At 43.7% G+C, this 16,098-nt stretch overlaps 1 protein-coding gene across 1 annotated transcript; it reads left to right on the top strand.

Moving 5' to 3' along the window:
* The first annotated feature begins 1,115 nt into the window (after positions 1 to 1,115).
* LOC117503583 (protein disulfide-isomerase A6-like) lies at positions 1,116 to 14,836 on the top strand. The gene is made up of 11 exons (XM_034162841.1): positions 1,116 to 1,169; positions 6,285 to 6,411; positions 9,158 to 9,264; positions 9,349 to 9,470; positions 9,689 to 9,803; positions 10,078 to 10,218; positions 11,302 to 11,389; positions 11,485 to 11,557; positions 12,879 to 13,037; positions 13,121 to 13,217; positions 14,525 to 14,836. Exons 1-11 carry the CDS (start codon positions 1,116 to 1,118, stop codon positions 14,594 to 14,596), a joined length of 1,155 nt encoding a protein of 384 aa, XP_034018732.1. The 3' UTR covers positions 14,597 to 14,836.
* The last annotated feature ends 1,262 nt before the right edge of the window (positions 14,837 to 16,098 follow it).

Below are 16,098 nucleotides of genomic sequence, written 5' to 3'. Positions count from 1 at the left end.
TGTTTTACCATAATCAGAATCTCTGTGCTGAGGCACTAGTAGGATTTCTTGACGTGAGCCATCCCCTCTATCTGCTGGTGGTACATCCAATAGAGCGGTCTGATCTTTCATGACACCTCCTCTTCCTCTTGACCACCCTCTGTCTTTTGCTGTCAAGAGGTACTTAATTAGCAATTTGTCCCTCTTGACGTACTCTGACCCCCCAGCACCCTTCTTTTTGCTGATTGTACAGTCTCAGGGTGCTGGACTTTGGGTGAAACCCTCCACATGTTGTGAGCTTATATGTCTTGACATCTGAGGCATCTATCTGTGCAGGTACTTGGCTGTGGCTTTCCTCCTGGCTTCTTCATTGTGGCGCCTGTTGTCCTGTGGGATACCACGGTACTTATAACTGTCTTGGAGACATTCGTGTCCACGAATGTTGAGTTTCATTAGCCCTTTTTCCATCAGATTGTCCTGGTTCCCCAACACTTGACATGGACCTTGTTAACCTGGGCAACATGAGCTGATGTGGCTTTAGTTTATGTCTCATGCTCATGGTTAGAGGCGTTTGTCACATTCGGGGTCTTGCCTAAGGACCCTTAACTGTATATATTTCTAAAGTCTAGCTTTGGTGGCCACCAAGCTCCCCATTATTAAGTTTGATGTATTTTAATATAAGGCCATAAAAAAAGCCCTTTTCAACCAAACTCATCATTTTGTCTGACCGCTATGTGGGTGCATGGGAGTGGGAGGGATGAAAAAAAAAATAAAATAAAATAAAAGATGTGGGGGTAGGCAGAAAGAACTAATATGCAAAAAGTATGACACACAGAAGGAAAAAGTATTTCCAGCTATACTAGGTAAGTTTTTCTAATACCAGTGGGAAAATTACATAATAATCATCCTGAATAACACCTCCGCTCTTCTGTGAAGGAAAATGAATTTGAGAGAGAGAAAATGTATGTTCTTTGTTTGGTTACTGAAATCAAATCCTGTGTTACAAAAGCGATAGAACAGCTGCAGAGTGCGAGTTAGGTGATTATCCATTTATTAGGGAGGCTTTATTTCCTATAATTACATGAGCTGAGCACAGAAGGTTTGAGGAAAAGAGCAGTTGAGAAGAACTTTTCACCATGATACTCCTGGACAGAAAAGAGCCTGAGAAAAGAAATCAATGCATCCAGACAGTATGAGCTCACCACCATAGTTTTCTTATTGACCTGAAACGAATAAAGTAATAAGTTTCATAAAATAATAATAATAGAATTTCTGAAATAATTAGTTTTTTTTAATAAGCTTGTTTATGAAATCATGAGAAAGACGTGACAGATTCTGCTTTGGATCAAGTCTGTTAGTGGCAAAATTATTAGTAATCAATAATTTGATTGACAGTAATACAATTAATCCACAACTTTTGATAACTGCCATGTCTTTTTAAGTAATTTATCAAGCAGAAATACCATATTTTGTCTTGCCCAAGCTTATTAAAAGTGAAAATTTGCTGATTGGCTCACATTATTTTGCGATCAATTAGTTAATTTTGTAGTTTAGACTTAAAGGAGATCTTTATGAAATCACAAGGCAAGAAAGAACCCTTAAAGAACCCAAGAACCTTAAGAACCCCCCGAAAACCCTTAAAACCTCACTCTGAAGGCTGTAGAATTTGTTCAAACAAAATCATTTATTTGTTCATTTATTTTGATGCAAAAATAGAAAGACTGGGACTTTTAAAGAGCAGTGCTTTCTGATGTATCACAGATTAATTGATCAATCGCTACAAAAGTAACCTCACAGTGCCTCTGCAAGTATAATAATAGCCCAACATTATTTGTGCTGCCAACCAACAGAGGTCCTCAATGTAAAACTAAGCTTGAAATGTCACAGAATTAGATTTTTAAAAATAGAAGCAGATCTGAATTTAATCAGCCTTTCTCTGTCCTCACCTGTCTTCAAAGTTTTGTTGAAACTCATCAAACACTTTCTGAGATATTCTCCTGTCATTCACATAAATAGACGATCAGACTTCTGCTCATTCTGTGTCATCTGATGCAGATAATAATCAGCATATTAAACTGCAAGCAAAATAATTGTTTGTTGTGGCCTAAACGCTGCCAAGCAGATGCAAAACCGACGCTATCATAGTTGAGAATCCAATACGCTTTAACCAAGCGACAACCCACACACACACACAACACACACACACCACACACACCACACACACACACACACACACACACACACACACACACACACACACAAAACCCAGCCCGTCTGACTCTACAGTCCTTCCATGCTAGCATCCAACAGGATGAGGAAGTGTCTTGTTGACACTGCGCCACATGGACATTTGCAGGACAGCTTGGCGTGCACGCACAGCTGGAGCGGACATAAATATGGGCGTTGTTTTGTATTCCTCCAACACAGTAAACCACAAGAGATTGAGGACTCAGTCCTGGAAGAGTTGTGAATAGTTCTGGTGTGATGTTTGAAAGAACACGAGGAATAAATTAAAACTTCCAAAAGGATGTTGTGGAAGCGCGCCTGACCCTGCTTTCCCCTGCTTGGGGGTCGATCCAGGACATTTTGGGCCTTGCTGGAGATGGATCCTCGGAACAACCTCTTTAGATGTTGCTTTATTCAGAAGAGACAGATTAAAAAAAAAACAAACATCCTTTGCAGAGACTATCTGTGCTCCTTAAAATGTAAACGTGCACCATGCATGCACGTTTACATGCATGGTGCCCTGCATTCATCATGTGCAAGATCTTTTTATGAGCTCTTCCAGCTGGGGGCTTTATATGGTCAGCTCTCCTTTCTCCTCACTGCAGTAGAATATGTGCAGAAAAATCAGTACCAATAGTTAGAACTAACCTTAGAACCATAATAACTTCTATTTCGGAGGAATCGAGGCCTGCTTGTCCCAACTGATGTGGGTGCTTCGCAAGTTCCTGAAGCAAACTCAGTTGATTGTAGCTTGAAGCACAGCAGCTCCTTGAGAAATATTTCCACATTTGGTGCTTGTAATTCCCTCACAATTACAAAGCAACAGCCTCTGGCTTGTCGCCCTGCCACGTTCGTCCCAGCCCCCATAGCTGTCCCAGCATGGTCTATTTTTCCAGTGGGTTCCCTGTCTAATGAGACAGTTACGCAGAGGCTCGAGGCTTTCATACAGCATGTATCTCCCCTTCAGGCATGGCACGAGCCAGCAATGGGGCCTTGTTATGCTCAGGGTGGAGGCTAACAATTTGCTAACGATACCCTGCCCAGAGACTTTTGTTGCAGATGATGTCATAACCACGACTTCCACTCTAGGCTACAAAACAAACAATTAAACTCTATGACACAGGTAGCCAACTTCACATGATGCATCAAATGGCAAAGTTTCATCAAAATGATGGACTTAGTGGACTATTGAAGTACACATAAAGTAAAAGACCAACTCTTCCATTAGTATAGCTGAAGGCATCACATTGTTGTAAACGTGAGGCACTGACTGCAACACAGAACGTCCATCCATCCATTTACTTCCGCTTTATCCGGAGTTGGGTCGCGGGGGCAGCAGCTCAAGCAATGCCGCCCAGACCTCCCGATCGCCCAGACCTACAGAGCGTCTTTCCATTCATTTGTGCATCTGTGGCTTATCACCTTTTCAAATGGAACTTTTATCAAATAGGCCTTTCTCAGCCAAATCGTTACTTTGTGGGTCCAACAAAATCCTCCCTCATTGCTGTTGAGGTGCTGATTTAAAGACAGTGATTCTATCAACCTGCTAACACTGACGTCAGCTTTGGTAGCTGATGAGAATAATATTAAAGAATTAACCGAGTGTGAGGTGTGTATGGGGAAATATCAGACTGAGGTATTAGTACGGGCTGAGCATCAGCGAGGTCCATGCGAAAAATACAGGGGTCTGATCCATTTGTTAGCTGGTAAGCTTTCAATCTGTGTGTTTTTTTCGATGCTGTTTAGATATTTATGGATTATGTTCATGTCCGACTTGTTTTTCTAATCATGTTTTTAGCTTCCTGGTTTGTAACAAAAATACGCATTGTGGACCAACTGTCATGGTAACGGTCTGATATGGGAAAAATCCCACAGCCATTTAATAAGAGTAGATATAGTATACTACATTAATATTTGTGTTTAGCGCAGTTATTTTTGGTGTATGGCTTGCCAGGCGCACTTGTCTTCCTGCCATGCTGGTCATTCTTCTCTGACTTCTGCATCAATAAAGCATTTTCTGAGAACCAGAGCTCACTATCACGTTCTTGGGTCACTTCTCGGGTTTACACGAACAGAATCCCAATATATCAGCATATTCTTAAATACTCGATCCACCGCTTACATCACCTTAATATCTATTTTGAGCATGTGGCAGATTAACTCATGGACAGTTACTCCAACCACTGGTAAGAATTCCTTGCTATTCCTAAAATAATTTTTTTTAAAAGTAATTTCTCAGAAAAAGATTCAATCATCAAAGGTCAGTAAAGCACTCAGAGGACTGATTGCTAACTTGGATTCTACAAATGAGAACGTATATTTTAATATACAATTGGAAGAGGATACACATCGGAACAATAATGTTGTTAACCCAAATTCAAATGAATGGATTTGTTCAACTTTGACAAAGGTCTAAACTACACATCCCCTCAGAGGTGGAAAACCCCAGCTTCAGTGAGTAAAGGTTCCTACCACATATTTGTTCCATCCACCCACTTCACCAGCTGATTCTAATTTGAGGCTGTCATTCTCAGCATCTGTGTGGATGTTAAAATCGCCCACTATAATTATCTTATCTGAGCTAAGCTAAGTCAGACAAAAGGTCTGAAAATTCACAGAGAAACTCACAGTAACGACCAGGTGGACGATAGATAATAACAATAAAACTGGTTTTTGGGACTTCCAATTTGGATGGACAAGACTAAGAGTCAAGCTTTCAAATGAATTAAAGCTCTGTCTGGGTTTTTGATAAGCTGGAATGGAAGATTGCTGCTAATCCTCCGCCTCGGCCCGTGCTACGAGCATTCTGGCAGTTAGTGTGACTGGGGGTGTTGACTCATTTAAACTAACATATTCATCCTGCTGTAACCAGGTTTCTGTAAGGCAGAATAAATCAATATGTTGATCAATTATATCATTTACTAACAGGGACTTAGAAGAGAGAGACCTAATGTTTAATAGACCACATTTAACTGTTTAGTCTGTGGTGCAGTTGAAGGTGCTATATTTTTTTCTTTTTGAATTTTTATGCTTAAATAGATTTTTGGTGGTCTGGGAGCAGGCACCGTCTCTACGGGAGGGAGGGGCAGGAAAACTACAGAGTGATTGTTTTGCAAAGTTACACACCGATTCAATGTTAATTTTAGTGACCTCCGATTGGCGTAACCGGGTGTCATTACTGCCGACGTGAATTACAATCTTACCAAATTTACGCTTAGCCTTAGCCAGCAGTTTCAAATTTCCTTCAATGTCGCCTGCTCTGGCCCCCGGAAGACAATTGACTATGGTTGCTGGTGTCGCTAACTTCACATTTCTCAAAACAGAGTCGCCAATAACCAGAGTTTGATCCTCGGCGGGTGTGTCGAGTGGGGAAAAACGGTTAGAAATGTGAACGGGTTGGCGGTGTACACGGGGCTTCTGTTTAGAACTACGCTTCCTCCTCACAGTCACCCAGTCGGCCTGCTTTCCCGGCTGCTCGGGATCTGCCAGAGGAAACTAACGGCGGCTAAGCTACCTTGGTCCGCACCGACTACAGGGGCCTGGCTAGCTGTAGAATTTTCCACGGTGCGGAGCCGAGTCTCCAATTCGCCCAGCCTGGCCTCCAAAGCTACGAATAAGCTACACTTATTACAAGTACCATTACTGCTAAAGGAGGCCGAGGAATAACTAAACATTTCACACCCAGAGCAGAAAAGTGCAGGAGAGACAGGAGAAGCCGCCATGCTAAACCGGCTAAGAGCTAGTAGCTGCGCTAAGCTAGCGGATTCCTAAAAACACACAAAGTGAATAATGTGTAAATAATTTAGAGGTGATTCAGCAGAGGGAGTGCTTTAGTTAAGGCACGTATCTAGTTAACTAGATCAATCTAACTGCGCAGATTAAACAGCTAACAGATACAGAAAAACACAGCTGTGCTCCGGAACAGGAAGTGATACAATACCGCAGTGAGAGCCAACCACCAGTAGAGGCCATATATGTGTGTGTATATGTGTGTGTGTGTATATATATATATATATATATATGTGTGTGTAAATAGCAGTCTTCCTGGCTAATGGTTTGTGTTGCTGTAAAATTCTTAGGGTATTGCCAAGTTGGGCGCTGTTGATGCGGATCAACACAAATCGCTGGGTGGCCAATATGGCGTCAGGGGCTTCCCAACCATCAAGGTCTTTGGAGCCAATAAGAACAAGCCAGAGGAGTACCAAGGTAAGAACGTGAGTCTAAGCCCAGCTGCTGTGTTTCTTAGTGTGGTGGTTCTCAGCCCAGTATTCAACGCAGTTATACAGAATATCACCTAATGACCTCAGGGGTAGTGTTTTAGCAGTTAGTGGCAGCACAGACTTTTTAAAGTCTGTATCTGCCTCAATCCCCCCCCCTTTTTTTTTTTTGGTTCGAGGACAGGTGTTACCTGTGCTGTCCATATGTCAATCTGTTGTACTGCCTTTGCAATGTATTAAGTACCTTGGCTTATCTTGTAATAAAACAACAGACTGTTACAGAGTATCTGATGGTTTACCACTAGGTACAAAAACTGTATGTAGCTGGTATAAATTTTCTCTATGATATGGCGCTTTACTATACTGGAAGAGCAGGCTTTGATGTCTTTAACCTGCGTCAAAGAATCATCTGGAAAGTGTGACAGCTTGTGGTGTTTTGTTTTGCGCTGGAGAAATATGGCACAAATGATTGTAACTGCCAACAGCCAGGGGCTGTGAGCATGGACCGGGCCACCCGCCCCCATGGCCCCCTCTGCAGGTGGTGAACCCACAGGAGGGCGGGCCCACGTCACTCTTTCGGGCTGAGCCCAGCCGGGCCCCATGGGCTAAGGCCCAACCCCAGGCCTGGCTCCAGGGTGGGACCCCGGCTCCGCCATACCGGGCGACGTCACGGTCCTTGATCTTTTACTGGTCATGGAGGTTCTGAACTGCCCTTAGTCTGACCCGTCACCTAGGACCTGTTTGCCTTGGGAGACCCTACAGGGAGCACAAAGCCCCCGACAACATAGCTCCTAGGATCATCTGGGTACGTAAACTCCCCCAGCACGATAAGGTGGCAGCTAGAGGGGGAGCAGTGTAGTTTTCGTCCTGGTCGCGGCACACTGGACCAGCTCTACACGCTCCATCGGGTGCTCGAGGGTTCATGGGAGTTTGCCCAACCAGTCCATATGTGTTTTGTGGATCTGGAGAAGGCATTCGACTGTGTCCCTCGGGGCACCCTGTGGGGAGTGCTCCGGGAGTACGGGGTCCGGGGTCCTTTGCTAAGGGCTATCCGGTCCCTGTACGACCGCAGCAGGAGCTTGGTTCGCATTGCTGGTAGTAAGTCAAACCTGTTTCCAGTGCACGTTGGCCTCCGCCAGGGCTGCCCTTTGTCACCGGTTCTGTTTATTTTTATGGACAGAATTTCTAGGCGCAGCTAGGGTGTAGAGGGGGTCTGGTTTGGGAACCACAGAATCTCGTCTCTGCTGTTTGCGGACGATGTAGTTCTGTTGGCTTCGTCAAATCAGGACCTTCAGCATGCACTGGGGTGGTTTGCAGCCGAGTGTGAAGCGTCTGGGATGAAAATCGGCACCTCCAAATCCGAGGCCATGGTTCTCGACCGGAAAAAGGTGCTTTGCCCTCTTCAGGTCGGTGGAGGGTCCTTGCCTCAAGTGGAGGAGTTTAAGCATCTCGGGGTCTTGTTCACGAGTGAGGGATGGATGGAGCGTGAGATCGATAGACGGATCGGTGCAGCATCTGCAGTGATGCGGTCACTGTATCGGACCGTCGTGGTGAAGAGAGAGCTGAGTAGGGGGGGCAAAGCTATCGCTCTACGTTCTGATCCTCACCTATGGTCATGAGATTTGACCGAAAGAACGAGATCGCGAGTACAAGCGGCCGAGATGAGTTTCCTCCGCAGGGTGGCTGGGCGCTCCCTTAGAGATACGGTGAGGAGCTCGGAGTCGAGCCGCTACTCCTCCATGTCGAAAGGAGTCAGTTGAGGTGGCTCGGGCATCTTTTCCGGATGCCCGCTGGATGCCTCGCTGGAGAGGTGTTCCGGGCATGTCCCACTGGGAGGAGGCCCCGGGGAAGACCCAGGACACGCTGGAGGGACTACATCTCTCGGCTGGCTTGGGAATGCCTTGGAGTTCCCCTGGAGGAGGTGTGTGGATTGGGAGGTCTGGGCGGCTTTGCTTGAGCTGCTGCCCCCGCGACCCGACTCCGGATAAAGCGGAAGAAAATGGATGGATGATTTTAAGTGATAGACTACTGTATGGACATACTTCATATTTAAGAAGTCCGTGAACGATTGGGCAACGGTGGTGACAATCTTTCTCTCTCTTCAAACCAAACACGCTGTGGAGTGTGAGGATTTTTAAAGCAATGTGTCCTCTGCAAACGTGTGATATATTGTTGAACAGACTGAAAGAAAAATGTTCGGTTGAGAATTGGGCCAGTTTTTGTTTTCAGGATGTGCATCAAGATTATTCCCCCCCCCCCCCCCCCCCCCCCCTCTATATTTCATGAACGTGCTTTTCAAAGACTGAGCTCACATGCAATAGGTTTTGGGCTGTGAAGTTTTGCACAATAAACATTCTTCAAATACCTGCAGTTACAACAGTCACAGCTGTTATGGAGGTCTTGTACCAACTTGCAGACTTTTTTTTTAAGGGGAAAAAATAGTGGGAGTTTTTAAGGGTTCTGTTATCCATTGTGTAAAATTTGTGAATTTGACATTACCTGAGGAAAATGGAACAGAGCATTAATTTTTTTGGGGGGGGGGGGTGAACCCAAAACTGGCACACCTGTCAGTGTGCCTGCTGCATACAGTGGGTCAGCTGTCCAGCTTGGTTAAGCTGAACCAGTCTAAACCTCAGCTAAGAGCTGGTGCTGCTGCAGGCTCTGTAATCTCATGATGTATAAGGCTGCAGGGGAATTTGTCTCCAACATGGCTGATCTTCAACCCCCCACCTCAGGTGGACGCAGCACCCAGGCCATCGTGGATGGAGCCATCAACGCTCTACGTGCTCTGGTGAAGGAGAAGGTGGGTGGGAAGTCTGGTGGATCTGGCTACAGCAGACAGGTAGAGTGGTTTAACAAAAACAGCACATTTATAATTTATACCTGTTGAGATTTGTATGACTGACACACAAACGACTCCTCCCAGAGTGATGACGGCAAGAAGGATGTGGTGGAGCTCACTGATGACAACTTTGACAAGCTGGTGCTGGAGAGCGACGACGTATGGCTGGTGGAGTTCTTCGCCCCCTGGTGTGGACACTGCAAGAAGTGAGTTTGGAACTTTGACATTTCTGTGACTGGAATTTTGATTCCAAAAATATCGCCACATTATTCTGAGTAAACCACAGATCTTGCTGAGAGGTTTTTTTTTTTTTGAGAGGAAGTACTCTCTATGAAAGCAGGTTTATCACCCAGTGTTTGAGCATATGTAATGAGGAGTGAGTACATCCTCGTTAGTGTTTTACCCATCTTTGATTTCTCACCAGTTTGGAGCCTGAGTGGGCAGCTGCAGCCACAGCTGTTAAGGAGCAGACGAAGGGCAAAGTTCACCTGGGAGCAGTGGATGCTACCGTGCACCAGGTTGTGTCTGCTCGCTACGGGGTGAGTACAAACCAGATCCAAACTGAAAACCAGTGAACAGTCCAAAGATGACGACTTTAACATTACGTAGAGCATAATGCTGCTTACAGTTCAGTCTGGAAGTATTTGCAGAGCACATGATTTTTGCAATTTTGTCTCCGTGCACCACAACAGCAGTGTTGAAATTAAATATGTTGACATTTATTGCAAAAAAAAAAAAAAAAAAAAACCTTCTGTATTGAATCCTTTGAAAATAGTCAAATTAAGCAAATGATTAACGTTTTTTTTTTTTTAGATCCGTGGATTTCCCACCATCAAAATTTTCCGCAAAGGCGAACAGCCAGAAGACTACCAAGGAGGTCGCAACCGTGGCGACATCATCGCGCAAGCTGTGGAACTGTTCTCAGACAGCGCACCCCCTCCAGAGCTGCTGGAGGTGTGTAGTTTGTGCTGATGTTGTTCTTGGAGGAGCTATTCCATTCTCACAACTACGAACCGTCACTAACCGCAGTCAGGACTCTGCATTTATCCATTTCTGAGGGCTTTTGATTTAATATAAACTGTTTGCTGTTGAGCCTGTTTTGCTTCTTGATGCATTTACAGTGCATCTGGAAAGTGTTCACAGCACTTCACTTTTTCTACATTTTGCTATGTTACAGCCTTGTTATATGGGCAGCACAGTGGTTTAGTGGTTAGCACTGTTGCCTCACAGCAAGAAGGTCATGGGATCGATTCCCACCTGTGGCATTTGCATGGGCTCCCTCCGGGTGCTCCGGCTTCCAGAGACATGCAGGTTAGGTGAATTGGAAACTTTATAGTTGTCCAGGTCTCCCTGGACAATTAACGACTAACCTGATTAAATAAATTAAATTCCAAAATAGATGAAATGTATTTTTTCCTTAAAGGTTTTCACACAATACCCCATAATGACAGTGGGAAAATCTTTTAGATTTTTGCACATAAATTAAAACTAAAATCACATGTACATATGTATTCAGTCATTGCCATGAAGCTCAAAATTGAGCTCAGGTGCATCCTGATTCCACTGATCAACCTTGGATGTTTTCAGTTGGGATCCACCTGGGGAGCATTCAGTTGATTTGGCAAAAACTTGTCTACATATAAGGTCCCACAGTCGAGGCACAAATCTGGGGAACGGTACAGAAATAGTTCTGCTACTTTGAAGGTCCTGTAAGCACAGTGGCCTCCATCTGTAAATGGAAGAAGTTATGATCCATCAGGACTCTTCCTAGAGCTGGCTACCCATCTAAACTGAGTGATCGGGGAGAAGGGTCTTAGTCTGGCAGGTCAGGGTGATTTATTTTTAATAAATTTGGAAAAATTTCAAGAACTTTTTTCATGTTGTGAGCAGAATTGATTTTGTGGGGGTGGGGTGTGAATTTCATCCATTTTGGAATAAGGCTTTAACAATGTGGAAAAAATGAAATGCTGTGAATACTTTCCAGATGCACTGTGTAAATTGATCTGAACTTTAGTGTGTTGTTGTTTGTTGTCTCAGATCCTTAACGAGGACATCTTGAAGAAGACCTGTGAGGACAGTCAGTTATGTGTCATCGCTGTGCTGCCACACATTCTGGACAGGTCTGGTACATTAAAAATAAAAAACTTGGTGACCTACAGATCGATACTTTGTGTTTTATTGAAAGTTGTTGAAATGGCTGTAAAAATGATCCGCATACAGGTGCTGCTGGAAGAAATGACTACCTGCAGGTGATGATGAAGATGGCTGAGAAGTACAAGAAGAAGATGTGGGGGTACATGTGGGAGCAGTTGTGTGGTTTTTGATCAAGGTCTCTTTGGGCAGCACGTGGCTTAGTGGTTAGCTCTTGCCTTACAGAAAGGTCATGAGATTGATTTACACCTGCTGTGCGGAGTTTGCATGTTCTCTCCGGGTGCTCCGGCTTCCTCCCATATCCAAAGACATGAAGGTTGGATGGACTGGAAACTTCAAAAATTGTCCACGTCTCCCTTGTAAAAGAGATCTCAATCTCAGTGGGACTAACCTGGTTAAATAAAATAAAATTTTGTTTTTGTAATTAAACAATGAACCAACAGAACAAGGGGGGGGCTAAACTTGCTCCATCCCTCCTTATCCCAAATACCAGACTTGGTGTTAGAGATGAGTTCACATAGCAAAGTATTAGTGGCAAAGCAACAGATATCAGGGATATAATAAAAAAAAAACACAGCAGAGTTTTATTATTTTTGGCATCCATATCTAAAACAAACATTAAGAAAGGCTGCCATATATTGTAAAATTTTCTGGTAGACCCTGATTGTGTATCTGATCTTCTCCAGATGCAGCGACAGTGTACCATGGCCTACACATAAATATGAACCATGCCAGGGTGGTAGCTGTAGCAAGCTAGGGCTCACTGAAGAATTACAGAGGTCAAAATGTAAAAATGCTCCAATCATGTTAAAAACTATACTACATTATTTGTCTGATCATAAAGATTCCACAAAGGTATAGTTAGGACTATTATTGACCCCCTACCTGGCTATAACTGCCACCCTGGGATGATCAGTGTACTTTTTTTGTGTGTGGGTCATGGTGCACTGAGGCTGGATTCTAAGTGTCATTTCATCACCTTACGTGGTACCGATAACTGGCTCATAGACTATTTCCCACATCTGAAGAAGTGGGGCCATCTGGGGTACACCACCAAAAAGAGCAATGACTGTAGTTGGTACCATCTAAAAGATGGACTGCCAGAACGTGTAACAGTGACTGGATCCCACCACAACAATCACAAGTGGGGTCCAAGTTAGGTTTGATCTTTGAATGTCTAGCTTTAGTGTAGATGGTGTACAGTTTTAAACTGAATAACAGCACGTCTAAGACAAATAGATTCTCATTATTTTGTGCCAAGTGTCTTCTCTGATCGATTCATTTAAATCTCTCCCATTTGTTTTTGAGGTCTAGTGGTAACAAGTTATGAGAGTACAGTATTTCATATGTTGTGCTTATAGTTTGCTTCGTAATTAGTTTAAAATCAAAAATGGACTCTAACACAGCTGTGTTTTTTGATTAGAGTGTGAATGAGTGAATAATGGAGGCTGTGCTCCTATCAGGTGGCTGTGGACTGAGGCAGGAGCTCAGATGGAGCTGGAGGCCTCTCTGGGTATCGGTGGGTTTGGATACCCCGCTATGGCCGCTATCAATGCCCGTAAGATGAAATTTGCTCTGCTCAAGGGCTCCTTCAGTGAGACGGGCATCCACGAGTTCCTCAGGTAGGAGGCGCTGTTGTCTTTCAGAGGAAAAACCCATTGGCTGGAATGTGTTTTTCTTTATCTCAACTTATTTTCCTCCTCAGGGAACTTTCTGTGGGGCGTGGCTCAACTGCTACATTTGGAGGCGATGCTATGCCCAAGATTCACACAGTTGAACCCTGGGATGGCCGAGATGGACAGGTGAGCGAGGGCATATTGACGAGAATTCACCTTACATATGTCAGTCGATACAGGAGACCTAGTCTGAATGATCCAGCTCCTTTTCTAAACACACCCTCTCCAAAGAGGGTCTGGACCCACGTTTGACTGACTGACTGGCAGAGAGCTGCTATGTCCTCATCACAACCTACCACTCACACAAGCATGGCGCAGTCATCTCAAATGAACATCACAAGTCAGTGAAAGAAGTTTAAACTGAGCTTTACACTGAGCTCTTCTAGTGGTTTGTGTCTGAAGTCAGTTAGTGGTGGACATATGAGGATGAGATTTTCAGCCTTGCTGCATCACTTTCGACACCTCGTCAATTTAACTAAATTTACCAGTTTGTCGTGTTGCCGTCATATCCTCTACAAAAACAAAGCACGCTGATAGATTGCAAGAGAGGTTTGCTCATTGTTGCACAAAACCTAATTATTAGTGCACAAACTAATCACTCAGACTTGAGCAACAGGTTTCTCTGGGATCTTCTACAAAAAAATCTTCCTTGAATGTTGCAGCTTTCTAATTTGAGGTGACACGTACAGTAGAGACGTAAAATGAAATATTTGTCTCCAACTGAAGAATTTCTGTCTGCACATGGAACTATGGGAGTTTGAGGATGTTTAAACATAGTCTGACCCCTTTTTAAGTCTTTAATAAAACAATTTTCATTTTCAGAACTTAAACCTGAATGCAGAATCCTACAGATACATTTTACCAATGCACAAATGGTATCTATATTTTGAAACTATTAATATGTAGCATGTTTAAATGTTAATTTATTGCCTTTAGGTTGTAAATGATTGTCATCTATACTGCGTTATGGAGGCGCGCTCACTGCAGTGTGGTGACATTCTCACAAACTTTTTTTTTTTGGTAATACTCCACCTTTTCTGGATGCTTGCTTCCGTTTTCATGAGTTGATAGTGACGTACATCTGTGAGAGCAGTCGTATGTTTTGTGCGTGATGGTGATCATCAGGAATACACTTACCAGCAAACATTGTCTTTCATAGAACGCACAACAGCCACTGAAAATGGGAGCGCATCACGAGTGGGTGTATCTTATTTTTTTCCTGGTCTGAAAACACTTGAGCACTGACGTAATTAATCACAACTTGCTTTGAGTTCCGAGCAGCTGTCAAATGTTTATGAAACCTTACTCGACAAATATATAACTTTTTTTGGTACACTTATGACTGTTTTTGCAGGTATATTTTCTTACATAAATATACGGCCTTTAGGAGCTGTTAAATTGTTGGGGTAAAACTTGTTCTGTGTCCTCCTCAGCTTCCTGTGGAGGATGAGTACGACCTCAGTGACATAGACCTGGATGATGATTTTGGGAGGATCGAGTTATGAGCCCAAACTGGCCGGGATCTGTTCCAGGCTGGATCCGCTCTGGGCCTCTCGTCTCCTGTGGATGAACGGGAGTCCCGGTCTGTCAGTTGCTGAAATACTCCAGAAAAGAACACACACGAGAGACCCTGCAGTTTCTCACATCGTCGTCAGATGCAGTAACAGGAGGGGGCGGCAGCTTGCGCTGTGACCCTGGACTGAACTCTGCATATCCCTGCTGAACTCCAGAAGCTGCATTTTTATATTTCACCCCATGCTGAGAGCAGAGGGGCGTCCGAATAGTCTCTCCCGCCTCAGCCTCTCCCTGGCACCTGTTCAACATTTGACCAGTGTGACTTAATAATTTTGATTTAATTTCTTTTTAAATTCAGTGAATGATCTTGGGGGGGGGTTTTGGGTTGCATATGTCCAGGACAAAGGGTAACTGTGGGACCGCTTGTGTAGATTTTTCTTACACGACTTTATTTCATTTTGTGTGAAAACAAAACATTTTTGTTACAAAAATAAAAATGAATAAAAACAAGCACTGCTTATTACTCACAAACTCTGAGAACACTGTCACTGAGTGATCAATAACAAATAATAGACATTGTTCAGACCACTTAAGACCCTGTTACACAAACACGGTTCATTTATTTATCACAACTATCAAATCGTGGTGTCTCACACTCTCTAAGCTGTTGGTACAAGATCCAATTTTCTCAGTACTGTACTTTCGGAAAAACCTCCTGCCATCCTCCTGCAGACTTGCCTTGTTCTTGAGGGCATTCGTTGCGTCATCTGCTTTCATCCTGAATGCATCCTCATAGTCCTGATGGTGTCGTGCTAAATCGTCTTGCAGTATCACATCAGCATGGAGGACTCTTGTGAGTTGACAGATGTGGTCAAGTGTCACCATGACAACTTTGAGTTGTCACAGTCCAACTCTTATGTGGGACATGCCTTAACAATCCTCCACATAAGCCTCACACAGTCGCCTCAAACTCCATCACTGTTTATTCTAGACAGACACATTTGACTGACAGTTTCTCCAATTTAATGTGGCCTATTTTTCTTTTGTGTCATGCTTATTTATTGTAATGGGGGAGGGAGAGGATAAGTGACTCATTTGAGAATTATGGTAATTTCTGTAGAGGAATGCATCTGCATGCAAATTAAATCTGAGACACTCCGCAAGAAACGTGACAGCATACCTGTTTTAGGACAACATAATTTTGAGCTGAGCCCTGCCCCTCCCCCACAGACGAGCTCCTTTCATAGTCAAATACAACCCAAAGACAGAATTGTTTCTTTACTTGACACACATCCTGTGGTCTGATGCACGTCATGAAGACTACACTTAAACAGTATTGTGCAGCTTGGATGCTACTTATGGTTATGCCTGGCTTACACAGCAGGATATTAAAATTGTATGTAGGTTTCCAAAACCTGAGACCACACACACATGGAAAAAAAAAAAGAAAAATCATAGATCTAACAGGTTTGGTCGTACAGGGTGTGGTGTT

The sequence above is a fragment of the Thalassophryne amazonica genome, chromosome 21, assembly GCF_902500255.1.
Source record: "Thalassophryne amazonica chromosome 21, fThaAma1.1, whole genome shotgun sequence".
In the NCBI taxonomy this organism is placed as follows: domain Eukaryota; kingdom Metazoa; phylum Chordata; class Actinopteri; order Batrachoidiformes; family Batrachoididae; genus Thalassophryne; species Thalassophryne amazonica.
This window is presented reverse-complemented; position numbering and strand designations above follow the sequence as displayed.

Bases quoted from the DNA above. Each gene is read 5' to 3' on its own strand.
- LOC117503583 (XM_034162841.1), top strand. From the start codon at position 1,116: ATGATACTCCTGGACAGAAAAGAGCCTGAGAAAAGAAATCAATGCATC. The intron at 11,558-12,878 runs GTACATGTGGGA...TGCTCCTATCAG, and splicing joins TACAAGAAGAAGATGTGGGG to GTGGCTGTGGACTGAGGCAG. The intron at 13,038-13,120 runs GTAGGAGGCGCT...TTTCCTCCTCAG, and splicing joins GGCATCCACGAGTTCCTCAG to GGAACTTTCTGTGGGGCGTG.